Raw genomic sequence first — 17,756 nt, 5'->3', positions numbered from 1 at the left:
GAGATGAGGCCCTAGCCTCAACATTCAGATGGCATCCGAACTTTTCCAAAGTTCAGGAGTGTTTATATCCTTGGCAGGAGGTTCAAGGTCGGCTCTGTCAGTTTCTTCGCCAACAAGATTTGCAAACTTTTAATGGATTCTAAAAAATAACTTCCAAGTGGATCTGAAAGGTGAGGCCAAAGCACTAGTGTTTCTTTAACAAATCATTTTTCTTTCTTCTCTACTGCAGGTCAAACAACTTCACGTTGCAGGACCCACACCGGTAACGTGTACAGACATGCACGCCAGAGGCAAGGAGTCCTCATCTGGAGCACAATTCCACTTATGTCATATGATCTAAGAACTGCAGAAATCTACTGAAAGGCAGCATTCTTGGGATGATTAGCTCAGCCCGAGCACCTCAGACATCTGAGTATGGGGGGATTTACACAAGGTAAAGGGGAAAAATGGGAGACAAACTCCGGCTGTGAGATCAGGTTTGGTGGAGGGGGAGGCTGGAAGTAAGGAGGCTGCCTCATGACCTGCTAATCCCATTTGGCCACACCTCTTGTTTATTGCTCAGGAATCGCTTTTGCTTTTGCAAGCAATAGGAACTGGAATCCTAAAATGCGCTATCACTGAAATCACCAGATTACTGGGGCCACTTAAACCAATACTATATAAATCTGCAGTTCAAAGTAAGTATTAATACCTACTGATTGCAGACCAGAGGATTTCCGTGAGTATAGATTAGCTAAAATTTAGTAGCTTAAAAGGTTTATTTTTATCTCTCTATTTCTCCTCTCATCCTGCATGGGCTCTAATGTGTGTGCACTCCAAGTGACTCTTCAGTTTACAAACAGGAAAGCACTAAGTACAAATGCTTCCCTTTTACACAGCACAGCCCTGCAAACTTTGCTACGCAAGGCTGCGGAGATGCCTGTGCTGTGACCTGCAGAGACCACCCCGTAGGGTGAAAGGGCAATGTGGTCTCCATGCCAATATATTTTAATCTGCTGCCTTTCTGTTTAGCCAGCCAACAGGAATGTTTGCTGGTGCCAACTCTGGTGTTTGTGAAAAGCACATGTATCTACTAGAAGCTGGACTGCTTCCACCAGCCCAGTTCACATGCCATCAGACAGAGGTGACTTTCAGTCACATTACTGACTGGACTGGACACGAATCAAAGACCCAGAGGTGAATGGCTCTACTCCCATTACCAGTATTCTGAACTATTTAGTCTCCTTTATCCCAATTAAGCTTGTTTTGGATTCAAAGAGGCCTCCCGCTAGTCTGCTGCATTTATTTAATGAAATTTATTATTTGCTATATTTCCTGTGACATGTGATGAAGCAGAGACAGAATCATAGGTTTTAAGCATATTTTTATATAATGCATTTATCCTCTGCAACAGTTATGTCCTTTTATCCTGATACACAAAATAATCAAAAGCCAACAAGCTAGTTTTCAAATCATTCTATTCCATAAGTTTTTAAGACTGCAAAGTCATTCAATTTGGTCAGTTTTAAGGAATCTCAGTCCCTCTGCTGCCAGGAATCCTTCAGCTCAGAAGCTGTAACTGAATGTGTGCAGTAGCACACCGCAATATGGTAATATAAAAAAAAAAAAAAGAAAAAGAATTAGCTCAGATCATCTAGATAATCTTCAGCTTAGCAGCTATGTTCTGTCCATTTTATTTCACTTTGCATGGGCCATGTGACACACAGAAGATCAACTACCACATTTCAGACAACATCTGGTACCTCCTTAGGAGATACTAAATGGCTTCTGCAGATACGAGCATACCTGAAGATGCAGTTTTATAGAACCATTACCTTAGAATTGAAAGCATCTAAAATTAAAAGGAAAAATAAAACCAAACTCCACTTGCCTTCATCTCCATCATCTCCAAAGGGGTAGAACAGAGCAACTGCTAAATTGATGAATACAGCAAGGTTGAAGGAAATGCTCCCCCAGAGAGATATGTGTCTGGAGAACCAGAACAGGGGTGGATTATCTAGAAAGAAGAGAAGAGCAGCAGTCAATGAAATGAAAGCAGGCAGGAACTCAATGAGTAATGGCCTCAAGGGAATTAGAAAACACAGATTAATGAAGAAAACATGCAGATCTTTAAAAATTAACTAAAATAGACAAATATTAAACATAAGTTTGCCATAAAACATAGTTTCAAGCGGAGTTTTTAATCCAAAGATCCCAATACAGTTTATTATATATGAGAGTTTTGCCTCTGCTAAGATTTTAGGACTGGATCTTTTGTGAAGGAGTCTTTTCACCTGCCTCTGAAACTGTAGTCTCTGTGCATGGAGACACAAAATCAAGCAAATAAATAGGTTTTGGCACTCTGCATGCCAGAAGACCCAGAACGGGTCATCCAGATGACCCATTTGGACCAAGTACACCGATGACATTATTCAAAGAACGATGGAATAGGCAAGGTTTCAGAACTGCGGTATTTTCCCCATGTCTGTCAAACTAAATACATCTTGATCTACTTTGGGGAGCAGGTAAAATTTGGTCTGACTGGGATTTGGTTCTATGAAAGCTGACTATTTCCTGCATGATCCTCAGATGTCCAAGGTTACCTGCTGACAAACAGCTCTGTACTCCTGCTTAAAAGGACTCAAATGAAGCCAAGATCTCCATATGTGAAGTGCTGTACAAATACACAGTGATAGTCTATATCCCAAAGAACCTTTAACCTAGTTAGAAAAGACTAAAAAGGAAAATAGGGCAAAATAGGGTTAAGATTTTGTGTCCCGAGTCACATAAACGATTCAGCAAAAAGGCTAGGAACAAGATCAGAGGGTCCTAAGACCCAGGCAAGCACTTCATATATATGACGGCACTACAGTATGTTTAAATGAACATTTAAAACAAGATTCTATGTGCAATAGTGTGAAAAAATCTCTAGCCAGAGAGGTTTATCTATTCGAACATGATGTATTCCTATTAATTAGATTTTAAAGTACTGAGGACCTCCATACTTGCAGTATGCAGAGCATATTCCTGACTTGCCTGCACCCAGCTAACTTTTTAGAAACAGCAGACTCCTTCAACTGCATATGACTGTCTCAGGCTTTAGTCTAAATAGACTTTAATTGTGATTAGGTAAATATTCAGATTTCATTGTGATAACCTTATGCTGTTGACTGCTGAGATTTAAGCATTTGGAGCCATTGCAAATCCCATCTGTCAATTTCAGCAACACAGACTGCATGCTAACAGACACTTGGCTAAAGAAGGAACCCAGCCTCAACCTGTGTTATCTTTTCAAATAAAAAAAACCACATGGAGACTTGTGGGCCATTCCACTGATGAAAGGAATTGAGGAATTTCTGTTCTGAATAAAAATAAACCAATTTTCTTTGCTTATAGCATTAGGCAGGTCTGGTCTATATAAGTGTAGGGCTGGGCTCTTTTCTTTGTGTTTCTTAAGCAAAACCCACAGATATTATTTTATTACTGGAGTAATTTTTCTACAGTACAGTGACTTTTATTCCCAAATAGACTGTACAGATAGGGAGTTATTCTGGAATCTTGTATTTTTCAACTTCTATTCTGGTCAGTTTGTCAGTACAGACAAGTTCTTACAGTGCCACCAAGGGAAGCGGACCTGGGCCGACAGGGTTCACACTGAAGACTTACTACTGCCTCTGAAAATTATAGCCTGGGAATTAACGTTTATAAAAACTGCAACCAACATTCATGTTTCCATCACATTAAGGATGCTACGTTAAACCATATTGTTTTGACTATCCAAACTCCCTGCTGCTCTGACCATAGATCCTATTCTTCACTTCCTTCCTAATCAGTTGCATAGTGCTGCTGTGAGCAGCTGATGTCTGCCACCCCAACGGCATCTGCACTTTAGCAGTGAAGTGATCACTCTTGTGTGTTTTTATACATATATATATACACACATATAAAATATAACTTCCTTCCTTATCCCTCAAGGATACCGTAGATGCTTAATTAGTTCGCAGCCTTGATTCTCTGCTCCAAAAGCAAAGGGCAGAGTTGACCGTGGCTGAGCTGGCAGGAGCTTCCTGTCCCCAGGACACAGGCAGCAGCAGCAGCCCCATTCCTGGGCGAGGGCCAGCGGCTGTAATGCCCACCAGTGAACTAAAGAAACTCAGGGTACCTGGCTTGACTTCACTGCACCTCCTCTTCGGGTCCCTGCTTTGATCTCTCCTCCGTGATCTTGACTGTGCCTGTCAGATCTGCAAGCAGCTTAAGGTGGTACATGTGCCTCTCCCACTACCACGGGACATACACCAGTATGGGCTAACAGACTGGGACATACTGCAGCCTAGTCAAGCAAGGCTGATGTGAACTGGCAGAGGGGAATTGACTCCATGGGAGTCAGGCAGATTTAAAGCAGCTGAGGTTCTGGTGAGAGATGTTTTTAACTGACTGACATTTACAAGTTTTTTAATGGTCTTTTAGGAATCTGCAAACCTCAAATATGCAGCTACACATGTTTTTGTTAAATATTAGGGGCCTTGGTTTAATTAGGTGCAACTCTATTGAGTTTAGTAGAACTACACCCAGTTCATCCATCCCTGAATTTAACTTCTGGAGTCCAAAACATCATCTTGAACACATTACTTATATTACTAACTGCTCCATATTATGCCTCTTTTATGGTGGCATGCAAGTGTCTCAGCTGACCTACACTCTCAAGCCCTGAACAGGTTTGCCTGTTGCAGTATCGGAGTGAACAGAGAAAAGTGTATTATTAAAATGAAAGTATTTGAAGGCTTAAAAGCAGAGTTTTAGCATAATTAAGCTATTTTTTGAAATTGCAATACTTACTCCTAATTTTCTTTTGCCATTTCATCTCGTTGTACAGATCCTCTGTCTGTTGGAAAAAGTCATTGACTTTGCTCCCTTGTTCATCTCTCTCTGTTGTATTGAATACCCGACTTTTGGATTCCCGAGTGAGGAATTCACAAATATTGGGGACAGGGAAGACGATCTGTTCCATTGTTCTATCGTGGCGAACAATCTATAAATAAAATGCACATTTTCTTCAGGACCAGTGACTTTCCAACCATTTTGTCATATCTTTTCCTGTTCACAGCTCCCGTTTTATTTATAAATTAATACATAAATTCTTTGAACATTACAATGAAGTTGAACCAATCAATCCTAAAACGAAGTAAAACTACTTTTCTATCTTCAAAAGCCTGCCTGAAAATAAGATGGCAAATACATGTCTCAAGCAAAACCTAGGTCCAAACTTCCCCCAAATATAAAAAATGTTCTAATTCAGAATGCTTCAATTTTGCAATAAATTGAAACGAATCTCTCCCAGTAAACAGTGCAGAAGTTCAGGGGCTTTCTGCTCAGATTACAAAATTCTTTTCTCACCTTGAGTCTATTTCTATGATGAGATAAGTTGTGAAGGTGAAAATGCAAAAATAGCACCTTGTTACTCAGACAGCACCCGTATCTTGTGTCTTTATCTTCTTACTTGGCAAAACCCAAGGTTTTACATTGTTTTTGTATCAGGGCCTACCAAGTTATCGGTGAGCGAGCTAGATTCTATTCCATCTTGACTCATCTTGAGTCCTAGACCCATGTCTCTGTACAGCCACCAGTGAAAAAAACCCCACTATTTGACTTTCAAATCAAACAAGTGAGATACCCTGATATAGGGGAGCTATATCTGAAATGCCAAACAGGTCTAGGACTCCTTTCAGAGAAAGACCAGCGAACATCCATTTGATACAGCAGCAATGCTGGGTTGAGTTTCACTTTTCCAGTCACAGTCCTGCATTAAAGAACCCTCCCTTCTCTCTGTTAATTCATATTTATTATGTGAACATACTAAAAAAACACCTGTCTTAAGTCATTTTTAAGAGTAACACAGTCAAGCACATTTGCATTGGAGATGAAGGATAATTATGCTCATGTCTGCCCATGGGCATGTGCATTATGTGAAATTTGAACAGGCAATTTTGAAGTGTCCTAAGTAAATAGTTGTGTCTCGGGCCAGCAGTTGTGCAACAGGACTATGTGATTAGCAGCTAACTTGGTAGGGTGAGTGAAGGAAGATGACAGCACATCTTCAGTTCTGTCAGGGACTCAAACGAAGAGGTAAGCTGCATGTGCTGCTCTGCAGAATGACATTTAAAAAGCCTCCCTGTGAATAGAGGCCTCCATATCTGCTCGAGGAACAGGCTTGGCAGCCATGAGGCTTTAAGAGATTTCAGAAACTACACCAGGAAGAAGCTATTGGCCACATAAAAGCAGACCACAGTGCTTATTTAATGCCTAAATTTACAACCTACCCAGATAACTCGGCTGATAATTACTAAGAGATACCTCAGGAGCACCCAAAGTATTAAAATATGTTAAGAGGAGCACTGAGCTGCCCTCCAGACAACCACAGCCATGGAGCTTCCATCTATCCTGTGGTGGGATAACGTGATCAGTATCAGGCAAAAAGGATGGTGGGAAGCAGAGAAGGACCCAGCCATGGCCTGTGTTGATGGCAGCCAGGACAATACGGACCTGAGGTGCTTGAGTCAAGACTGCTCCCTATGCATGCAAGCTCAGGTCCAATGTCGATGGAGCCTGGGAGCCCACTGAAGGTAAAATTATTGGCTCAGACTCAGGCTGGGCGTGTGTGCAACCATACTGTCCAGTTTTCATGCTCGGCCAATTTTGGACTTGATACAGCATTTCCAAGAGAGAGCCAGATGCCTCTTCTTCCTGCAGTCTCTCACAGCAGCTGCCTTTGCACCATAGAAATTCTCCTCCTTACAAAGTCACTCAGGACTAGAGATACTACAGTGCCTAACTCCTATCTTGATGCCTCTAATCCCATGAAATCTGTAAGAGCACAGGAACTGATATAAGAGTTAAGAACTTAAATACCTCTGTGGATCTTGATCTAAATCCAATCCATGGCAGGGGTAAAGTTTAAAATAGAGAACAGAACTGATGAACCAGGCCAAGCCTTGGTCTTTTAAACAAAAGCCATACTGAATGTCTACACCACTTCAAAACCTCTTTGTACTCCGGCCAGACTTTTAATTTGATCAGTTAGCATCACTGGCTTTGAAACTCATCATTATTTATTTGAGTGATGTACCATACAAGATTATTCTTGACTTCATGACACAGCTACTACCCACAGTCATTATTTCCCTAACAAAACACGTTTGGTAACACACAGGAAAGCTACTGTAAGATGATTATTTGGAGCCACTTTTAATATAGGTGCATTCTTTTTTCTCCCATAGCCAAAAGCATATTATTCAACTTTCTCCTTCTCATAAATAATCTACACCATTTGAATAAGCTTTGCTGTTCAGAAGCTTAAAAAGAGGTGATACACCATGCACAAGATGCAAACTTGTCTCATATTCAATCTTCTAGTGAGCAATTCTTTACCTCTATCTGTGCTGTATGATTGGCATAATACCTCAAGGCTTCATCTCCTTCATCTGGATCTGACCCTGGCTTCAGCATCTGTTGCAATGTTTTATTGTGACGAGCCAACTAGAAAAAGAAAAAAAGTCTGATTTATGTCCTGCTGCTATGTTTTCAGCTTTATCATCTCCATTTAACTAACACAAATCCTCCTTCCCCCCACCCCCATATACTTACATGCTCAACCCAGTGGGGCTCTTTCCACAGATAACAACAAAAATGTAATTACTTGAGAACAATAGAAATAATTTAGTCTTAAAAAGTCAGCAACAAGTCTTCGGCTGAGATTTATGAAAGGCAGCTTAGCCTGCAGCCTAGATGGCTTTTGGAGGGCTTTTGACAAATGCCAAAAGAATTAGACTGAATGCTTCTTTTCACTTAAGTTTAGACATAAAGTTTGCATACCTCTGACTATGTAATTACATTTACGATTAAATTTTCTCTGTGATTTCAAATGGCTAAACTGTTCTTCACCATGTTGTAGGTTGGTATTTCAGGGCTGCCAAGATAACGTCCATAACTATGTTAAAGGCAGCTGGACTGCAGTGGCAGGCAAATACATTCTTAACTGTACAGTTTATATACATAGCACATATGTAGACACACACAAACACACAAATATATATCTCCTGTAAACTTTTACGAATTACATACTTTACATGATTCATAAAATACATCTGTTCTTGTTGAATAGTAAGTATTTTAAATGCTCGATAGCTGCACAAAGTTTAATACTGAGAATGTCAGCAAATGCATTCATGATGTCCCTTAGGTCAGTGAGAAACAAAACCCTAATTACAAAGCATGAGGAAACGCTACTGAAAATGCAATTTTCCCTATATCATAGTGAGTGGTTTTCATCCAGAAACTCTGAGGTGTTTCACCTATTTTAAGGTGGGGGCAACTGAGGCAGGAAAGGAAAGGCTGTCTTGCAGACATGATCCAGGTCTTAATCACTACACCAACATTACCACAACGGACTAGACACAGACATTAGAAATGAGGCAGGCACAGCACTCAAAATGACCACAGGAACTAGGCTTTGAAGTGATGATCACCACAGGTGGATTAGGATTGTACTACATGAAATAACGCAGTATGGTGAGGAATTATAAAATAATTGCAAATCTGCAAAAAGAGTCTCAGGGATCAAGTCTAAAAGTAACAATGGATCTAAACAGATATTGTAATAGTCTAACCAGAAAGTGATCTCACTCATTTATAAGCTATTTGCATGTCTCACCATCCCCTTTTTATCTAAGAATGGCGGGGGGGAGAGGTACATATACAATTTACTCTATTTATTGAAGTTCCCTAGAATCTACTGATCAAAATAAATTTTCTTCTGGATCTTGATACAAACTTATTAATTAAAGATGAATAATAACTGGAATATCCAAAAGCAAGAGAATACCAGGAAAGGAATATTCAGGAAGAATAAATGTACTTCCCACAACTTCCTCATGGACAGAAGTCTGCTTGGCCCTGACAGTAGAGCCCTGAGCCAATGTGGCAGAACATCAGCCTTTTATTAAAGGGTCACAAGCAGATATTCAAGGAGACATGCAAAAAATCACATGGGGGTCAACTGCGGAGCAATATTCTTTCCATCAATAATAGATTTCTGCCTTGAATAGTTACTTTTTTACTCTGTCTAGCAAATGTATGGAGAGTCTTCTTACACATATTAATACCTTATGCAACTTCCACTTATTTTTAAGACTAAAAAGGTTCTTTAAGACTATCTGACTAGTTCTCCTTCACACAAGCCATATAACCTGATCCAGTCAGTAGTCTTTGCAGTATGCCCACAACATCTGCTTAGCAGGACAACTTTAATTCATTTTCTAGAGGTCTTTTGCATGCTCCTCAATACATGCTCTAGCATCATGGAGAAACAAGATGAGCTTGTGGAAACAAGGTAGTTACTGTTTAAAAATTCCCTTTAAACAGTGTTACTCTTTTTGCCTTTCAGCTTTATTGAATGTCCCTCTGCTCCTGTACTTACGAAAGGGCAAGCAAGAGCGCCCAATTCACCTCCTCTGTATCATTCATCATTCTGTACACTGCTGTCACGTCCTCTCTTATTTGTCTCTTCTTTAAATTAAAACAATCTCTATCTTTCCCATCCCTCCTCAAACAGAAGACTCTCTGTGACTCAATTATTTTCCTTGTCTATCTCCACATGCCCTTTACTTTGGCTATATCTCTTCTTTAAGATACGAAGAAAAGAACTGACTAGACAGAATGCAATCACACCCTGCTTGGAGTGGTGAATTAGCATAACCAGAAGCAAATACACTCCCTTTTTTTAATCTTCTATAACACAGAGGAATTTTGCCTGTGTCTTGACCCTTTTTCCTCCAATGTCAACCGTTAAGATTTTGAGTTTTCTAATTCATGACAAGTCAAGGATGTATGAACAGTTCTTCTCATACTAAAATTATGCCAGTTTGGAGAAAGGGACATGTATAGATTCAGAAATTTCCATTAGTACCACAAAAAACTTTCTATAAACATACTTGAATTTGTGTACAGAATTGGAAATGCCATTTGTAAACCATATGAAATCTCAAGGTATTGCTTCCTGATAAGCTTTTAACTGTCCATAACTTTTACTGTAAAAGTATCTCTCGATAAATATCAGTAACAGAAGTTCCCTTACCATATGGACTAGAAGGGAAAACCATAGCAGCCCTCTCGTGCTGTAATGGGACTGACTAGCACAGTGTGTTAACAGACTGCTGGTGATTTGAGACAGCACTGATGCAGTGCATATTTCACTATCAGGTTTCATGTGAACAGCAGCCACACACTTTAAAACAGTGTGTATTCAGTGATCTTCATTACACTTTATTAGACTGTGCTTTCAGGCAGTGACTGTCTTGTGCCGATGTGTGTACAGAGCCTAGCACCACACAGCTGAGGTTTCCCGACACTAGCACTAGACAAAATGATCTCAAGAACAGGACAGGATCTTCTGTGCTAGCACCTCGGCTGCCAGCAAAGACACATCGGAAACAACCAGGGATTGCTGACCAAGCTGGAGGAACTATGGCAGATTTCAGAAGGGAAACCTACCTAAAGGTGTCAGCAACAGTGCTCGGCAATAAGCACTCATAACTTCATTTCTTTCTGCTTCCCCATCTCTCTATATCCACTTACCTTCTGTAGGCTAGACCTTCAGACAGTAACCTTAGGGCAAAGGGTCTATCTATTTTCTGCTTGTATTGCTGTTCCTACATGGGATTGATTCCTCTACATTGACACAATAGTAAGTACTGCTAATACTTCTGTATTGTCACAGCTACATCGATGAAAGAATGGTGTGGACAGCAATCTGTGAAAGCTCAGATCTGAAGCAGAGACCCACAGTAAGACACAAAACAGCTTTAGAAATGCTATGTTATTTGGCAACTACAATGTTTTCTGAAGCTCTGCTTTCATGATTCTTCCTTTGCCCTGTAATGAGCTCAAAGGCCCACACGGGCAAAGGGGACTATGTCAACAGACTCCTTGACCAGCGCAGAGCTTTTTGTGAGATCAAAGACATAGCAATGAAAATAACAATGTAGTGACAAACTGTGCACCTAAAATATGGAAAGCTTATCCAAGCTTATAATACACCCTAGGTGACAGTCTGTGACTGGCATGTAAAGGCCATGCAAGCTCTCAATGACATTTTTTCATATTTAACTCCTGTGATGTAGTTAAGTGTTATTTCCGAAGTGCTGCACAAATCTTTTGGGGCAGCTGGAGGACAAGACACTGGATGGGCATGGACAGTAGCAACTATAATGAAAAGAAAAGCCCCATTTACATTTGCAAAGCAAAGCTCAAAAATGCACAGCAAGCATAACTGATACAAAAAATAACCATCACTACAGCCTGAAATTGCAAAGAGCCCCCAAAAAATCACCTCTGAGGAGAAAACTCTCTCAGTCAGTCATTCACTCACTCATCAACCATGCCAGTGACAATATTTTAAAGGTCAACACTTTATTTTACTACTCATCAAGGCATGTAGGGACGAGTAAGCAGTAGCATACAATGGAACAGTGATTTCCGAAGAGGGGATGTGTAAGGCAATAGCTATATGAATAAAGATCATTTGGCTTTCAGTCAGCTCCCGAGGAAGGACTGTTGTTCATCTTGAAAGATTTTTACTTAAAAAATTTGGAAAACACTGTAATAAAGCATCAGTACAAAATGTGAAAGATTGAGGACAGACCAAGAACGCTGAAGACATTAATAAAGAAACAGTAGAGATAAATGACAGAATTACAAGTAATACCCAGTCTAAACTCCTCACACAACATGATTATAAAATCAGATCTGCTAGTCATCTGGGATTCCATATATGATCAGCAGCCTGGAAAACCACAGCAGACCCATCTTTTGCAATTAACAAGGTATCGGTTTCCTGCAGGCTTTTTGTTTTCAAGTCAAGATTTCCTTGAACAAAAATGCAGTTATTTAAATGTTCTCAAAGAAAAAGTGATTTAAAGCTGTGAACGTTCATGTCATCAGCCTGTCAATAACTTACTGACTTGGAATACTAGATTGGTTTGCCAAAATACGTATGTACATATGTGTGTGCATGTGGAAAAACTGCTGGGAAAAGAGAAAGTAATTCTCCACTTTTCATTATCTCTGTAAAACACAGACCCGTTCCGTATTTTTACAAGAACATGTCAGTCCCTGGTTGTAACTCGTAAACTGCAAGGTTCTCCCTCTGTAGCCTAGTCCTCATCGGAGGCATGAGGTCTAGCCCAGTACACAGCTGAGACAGTTGTCAAAACTCCTGCTGATGTCACCAGGCTTTGTTTCAGGCCCAAAAAAGGACAGGAGCCCGAGAAATACGAGCTAGAAACAGCAGGCTGAAAACTCCCAAATCCTGTGAGACCTATTTCACTCTCTAGCTTTCTGAGACTGCCAGACGTGGGGGGTAGAGGTGACTTTTTATGACTAGAACAGCATAAAGGGATCTAAATGGGTGAGGCTTAGTGTCCTTTAAGCAACCAGGATTTTCACGGAAGAGTCGGTTCACTGGCAAAGTGTCAAACATGTTAAACTGATTTTCTAGAAAAGGCCGATGGAGTATTACTATAAGCTCTGGATAACTGGCTGAGAAGCACAAATAAAGACACAACTAGTTTCTGTGCCTTGAAACACTTTATATTTACAGTATTATTATTATTATTAAGAAGTATTACAAGCATCTAAAAAAACAGAAACAAAATTATTTAAAAAAATTATTAATCTTGTCACCAATTCTCTCGAGTTTCTTCTCACAGTTGTAAGGCAGCAGTAAGGCTGTTATCTGATGGGGGAGATACCTGGCACACAGGCACACCTGACAGGGGAAGGGCACTGGGTTAGGCAGCAGTTGGGAGTGTGCTGGGGACTGGGGCTCATTTTGGGGAGGGAACTGGAAGGGTGGTGCGCTTGCAAGCTATAGCACTGCACAGTGCCCTCTCTGCCCTTACCCCATGCCCCAGCTGCAGCTCGCTAGCCAACCCTCTGGTGTGCCAGTCAGCCCCGTCTAGCATGTCAGGGCAGAGAGAGGCCACTACACAGTCCTGGAAGTTCATGAACTACAGACCTTGGGGAAAGTGAGGCAAGAACTGTTTGCACAGACCTGATGTCCAATGCGTGACACCTGATAGATCTGCTGTAAATTAGCTTCGTCTCTACCCTGTCAGTAACCAGACCTACTGCAGCGTGGGTTGCCAGCCCAAAGGCCAGCGGTCTTTCACCAGGGAGAAACAAGACAAAATATAACTTGCAGCAACAGCAGAATAATTGCATCTGTTCAGATTAGTTTCACCTTGCTGTGCAAACAGACTTGTGCAGCTGGGGCTCATTTACAGCTGCAATCTCTTCCTCTTTTTTCCCCTTCAGTCCCTTGGCTCCTGGAGCCAGGCAGTGTGAGATCTGGCACCACCAAACCCCCTCACAAGGGGAAACCCCAGTCATCTCACCGAACGCTTCATTTTCTGCTTAGAGAGCAAGAAAGGATAAAAAAGCTGCCTGGGGACTGACAGGAAAAACCCCAAGGACCGAGAAACAACAGCAAAGAGAAAGTCAAGGCAGTAGCAAAGAGGATGGGTGAGAGACAGAAAATGAGATCCTCTTCCTTGGCGTGCCAGGACCTTACCACATGCCAGCTCCCTGCCCAGGGCAAATGAGAACACTCCTATTCCATTGGTAAACAAGGAGCGAGAGAAAGCAAGGAAAAAGGAAATGTCATCTTAACCATAACTGAGCAGAAATTTTTATTCCAACTGGCTGTACTAACAGTAATAACAACTTCTCAACTCCCCATGTTCCAATCAAAACTGAATGGTGCTTTCTGCAATACACAGGGCAACTTCCTTTCCAGAAGTCATTACAGTTTTATAGAGCGGCACCTTTGCACTCTACCACAAAGCAATCTGTTAACAAACATTAGGAACAGCAGGGATGGAGCAATGGGAGACTCTCAAATCAAGTATTCATTGATTTCATTTAGATGATTATACTGTACAGAGCAACCAAAAGGGTTTAGAGTTAATCTTCCCCTGATGGCTTGTGGTACATGAGCAGGGCCCTGGGTGGTCCAGGCACTTTGGGGTTTGTTGCTGGGTCTTCCATGGCCTCGTGTAACCTCTGAGACACCACCTCTCCTCCCCAGCCTCCATGTGGTGTGCACTACAAATTGTGGATGCTGGTGATCTACCTCACAGGGGAGAAATAAAACACCTCGACATTACCACATATGAGAAACCACCACAGTTAAGTGCTCTCTATCACTATTATGTTTGCAGCCCCCATAGTAATTTTATTGCTATTTTTGCAGTGGTTTTGGTGTTCTTTTATCCCTGATGAAAGCCAGCAGAAGACAAAATGACTTGCTAATATTTCAATGAGCTTTACTTCCATTTGTCTTCTTTGTAATCTCTTCCGCAGGCAAAGTTTACTTGCAAAAATATAGTGTATGTGTGGGGAAAGTTCAGGTCAGACAAAATGTGTTGCAACAAAACAAAATTAATTAGAGAGGGGTGGATGTGAAACATCTCTGCAGGCTACGTGTAAACTGTCATGGGCAGCTGTGCCTACATGAGCCAAACCGGCTCAATGCATGCATTGGTCACATTTGGTTTTTGGTGTACACTGACCATACTGAACATAGGATGTGGACAGCAGTACGCAATCCAGAGCGTTCCAACAGGATGACACAACTGCACTTGCAGACTGCCTCCTATGATTACGGTAAGCAAAATTTTGGAGAGTACAGGATGGAAGGAAATAAGGAGATGTTGGAAGTGTCAGACGTGATTATGGGAAGATAACAAGAAAGTTCAATGGAAAAGGAAGAAAAAGAGAGCAGAGTTACTGCAACTAGTCTTCTTCACAGCATAACAAGGAAAAAGATCCCAGCCACATGCAACTTCTATGAAAGGCAGATAAAACACTGTGCCCAAGATAAGACCTTACTGGCATGCTCACCAACATTGTACACACCCAGTCTGAGAAAGACCAAAACCAGCAACAGACCAGCAAGCATATGGATCCCAAATCCACACAGCAAGAGAACTGTTCACCTCTAAAAGCCACCAACACTTTATATACATACAAAATATATACATAAACCTGAGATAAGAGAGCTGTGAATGGCATACCCTTTTCAGGAACTCTCAAAATCCTTTTGCTATGAAGCACTTTACTTTCTAGGTTTCTCTTCTTATTCAGAACAGTGATTCTCTGCAAAATAGCTATCTACTGCTGTCTAATATGTGGCTTCTAAAGAAAAGGAAGGCTAGCACAAACAAAACGAGGAACTGCTTATGACTCTTATTTTGGGGGCAATGTGGTGAGGTGAACCACAATTTTAAGTCTTTAAGTCTTAAGTATGGACATATTTCCTTCTGTAAGCCATACGGCTAGAAGACATTGACGGGCAGTCAACCTCCCTTCCTCTGGCACCAAGAGTAGAGCAGAAAGTAACTCATGGGTTGATACTTCCACAATGGGCTCATCTTCTTCAGGGTCTACCCAAACTGCATGAAAACCAGCTCAGTCTCTGACCTGAACTGTAAGACTTGCATCGCTGGCTCCCTCCTCATATTTTCCCACCCTTAAGTCTCATCTCATACATTTGCAGTATAGTGCCATGGTCTCTTTTGCACACTGTAACCTCTTAAGCTGGATGCAGTTCACCAACCCAATCTATAATATAACCACCAGGTGATATCATACCTGCTACATGCAGGTATGGCTTGGAAGATGGCCACTGTACATACACTGCACTTGTAGAGGCTGGGATAAGCCATCTACCAATCTTCAATGAAGCACATTAAAGAGGCTTAAGTCCTCAGTTGCAGCTTGGTGTCACGGCTCAGCCTCCATGATTCAAGCACGTGAGTATGGCCACTATGTGGTCCTCTTAGTTGTTACAGCAATAGCAAAGTAAAAAATCTGTTCATAGCCAATCCTGTTAGCATCCTACTTCTTCAACAAGGTATTTCCACAACACACAGAAAACCATAGCTTGGTCATTCAGGGTCAATAACATGAGAGACTTACATAGCAAGTAAACAGCTGAAGTTGCAATCTGTCAAATTCACAAAAGACATGCATTTCCTAATCTCTGCAGGGGTCTGATGTATATGCTTTGTGGGGTACAAAACAGGGCAGTTACCAAATGTGGAGATGGACAGGAACTGAGAGATGTCTCCCTTCAAATAATTACAGTGGTGAGATTTTCCAGCTTTTTCAAACATGCTGTTCAATGTTTGCCTCACCCTCCAATTAGCAGAGCAAAATATCTTTTAAAAAAAATAATTTAGGGGTATAGGAGCAGAGAGAAGAGAAAGTAAAATGGTGAATTGCTCTTTCCAACTCTGTATTATGGCTACTGTCCTCAGGAGAGCACCTTCACCTGGCACCTATGAAGTAACAGTTCCCCGTGGGAGAGCAAAAGGGTAAAAATTCCATCTCTCTCCTCATCAGGCATTCACAAATAATGCTGCTTTACCCAGCCAACTAGCAGCTAAATGGTGCTCTTCAGACACACTCATAGAAAGAAAAGGCTGGAAAGATCAAGTTCATTTAAGGCTACCACAGATCATCATTCATAAAACAAATTCTGAAAATCCTTGCCCATACGTAATGGCAGAGAAACCATTTCTTTAACCCCAGGTTGATCGGATGCTTATCCGTGTGCAGGTCTGAAGGTGTTTTACTCCTGTAAAACTACTGGGGGTCATAAGTAACTGATCACCTCACTTTTGGTGTAGAAAAGCATAATCAGCTGTTAAAACTAAATTTCACAGCTGGACACTTTTGATCAGTAACTCTTAAAGCTGCCTCAGAAAAAGTGCAAGGTGGACCTCTTTTAGTTTTCTGCACTGTGTTAAATAAGTGAAATAAAGAGGATGGCAACTGAGGTAGTTCTGCCTATTTGTAGATTACAAATTCAGATCTTGTCTATTCTGGAAAACTCTGTGATGACTGAGATACCTAATTAAATTATGACATCAGAGGAGATGAGAGTTAAAACTGAGCAACTGTAAGGAACAGGCATATTTTGACATTCTGTTTAATGCTTTTTATTTTTGTTAACCTGTAATTACTTCAATGACTACTGAAGAATTGAGAGGGATAAAAAAGTATGTCTTTGTTAGAGAAGATGTCCCCCCTGTTTTTAATTAAGGTGTAGGATTTCACAATGCAGATATCTGAGGCCTATTAGAACTGCTCTGATAATATTAAGTAAGACCAGACTTCACTTTCATGATATTGCCAAGGTTACCCTCACTTCCCCTCAAAACAAACAAAGCAAGTTTTTCCTAGATTAGAGTAAAATGTTTTAGTTGTGCTTTAGATATAAGAAAAAGTGCACTTTGGTTCATTTGAAGGTCACCTCTAATGGAAAAGCCCCAGCTCTGCCTCCAGAGCAAGCCTTCACCTACAGTAGACTATTACAACTCAACACTTTGTGTAATTCAGCTTTCTTAATAAAGGGAGTTTGCTGCAATCTGAATGAAGTAAGTAGCGACATTACATACGTTTCTGAGCAGACAATATGCACACACTGCAGTTGAGGGCAACTGAAAGTGCAGTCTACTTTGAAGAGTGACTTTGTAAAGATGGCACTGTGTGGTTCCACATTTATTGTCTCTCAATGGCTTCTGGATTGAGTTTACTCAGTTTACAAGTAAAATGATTTTTAATTCTACTTAACGCTCCTCCATGCAATTTCTACTGAAAAGCTTTAAGTCAAGCCGTCCTCTTTTTTGCCCATATATCATCACTCTTAATGAAGACTG

General features: G+C 40.9%; 1 protein-coding gene across 1 annotated transcript in view; it reads right to left on the bottom strand.

Moving 5' to 3' along the window:
- The window catches only part of ITPR2 (inositol 1,4,5-trisphosphate receptor type 2), a 268,298-nt gene that overhangs the window by 39,279 nt on the left and 211,263 nt on the right, over positions 1 to 17,756 (bottom strand). Inside the window, exons 46-48 of the mRNA XM_050915600.1 lie at positions 7,405 to 7,512; positions 4,816 to 5,008; positions 1,871 to 1,996 (exon numbers count right to left, since the gene is read on the bottom strand). Coding sequence (XP_050771557.1) covers positions 1,871 to 1,996; positions 4,816 to 5,008; positions 7,405 to 7,512 — 427 coding nt within the window. The remainder of the gene's footprint in view (positions 1 to 1,870; positions 1,997 to 4,815; positions 5,009 to 7,404; positions 7,513 to 17,756) is intronic.

Source organism: Gymnogyps californianus, chromosome 1 (assembly GCF_018139145.2).
Source record: "Gymnogyps californianus isolate 813 chromosome 1, ASM1813914v2, whole genome shotgun sequence".
Lineage (NCBI taxonomy): Eukaryota > Metazoa > Chordata > Aves > Accipitriformes > Cathartidae > Gymnogyps > Gymnogyps californianus.
The sequence above is the reverse complement of the archived record's forward strand: the minus strand, read 5'-3'. Positions and strand labels throughout refer to the sequence as shown.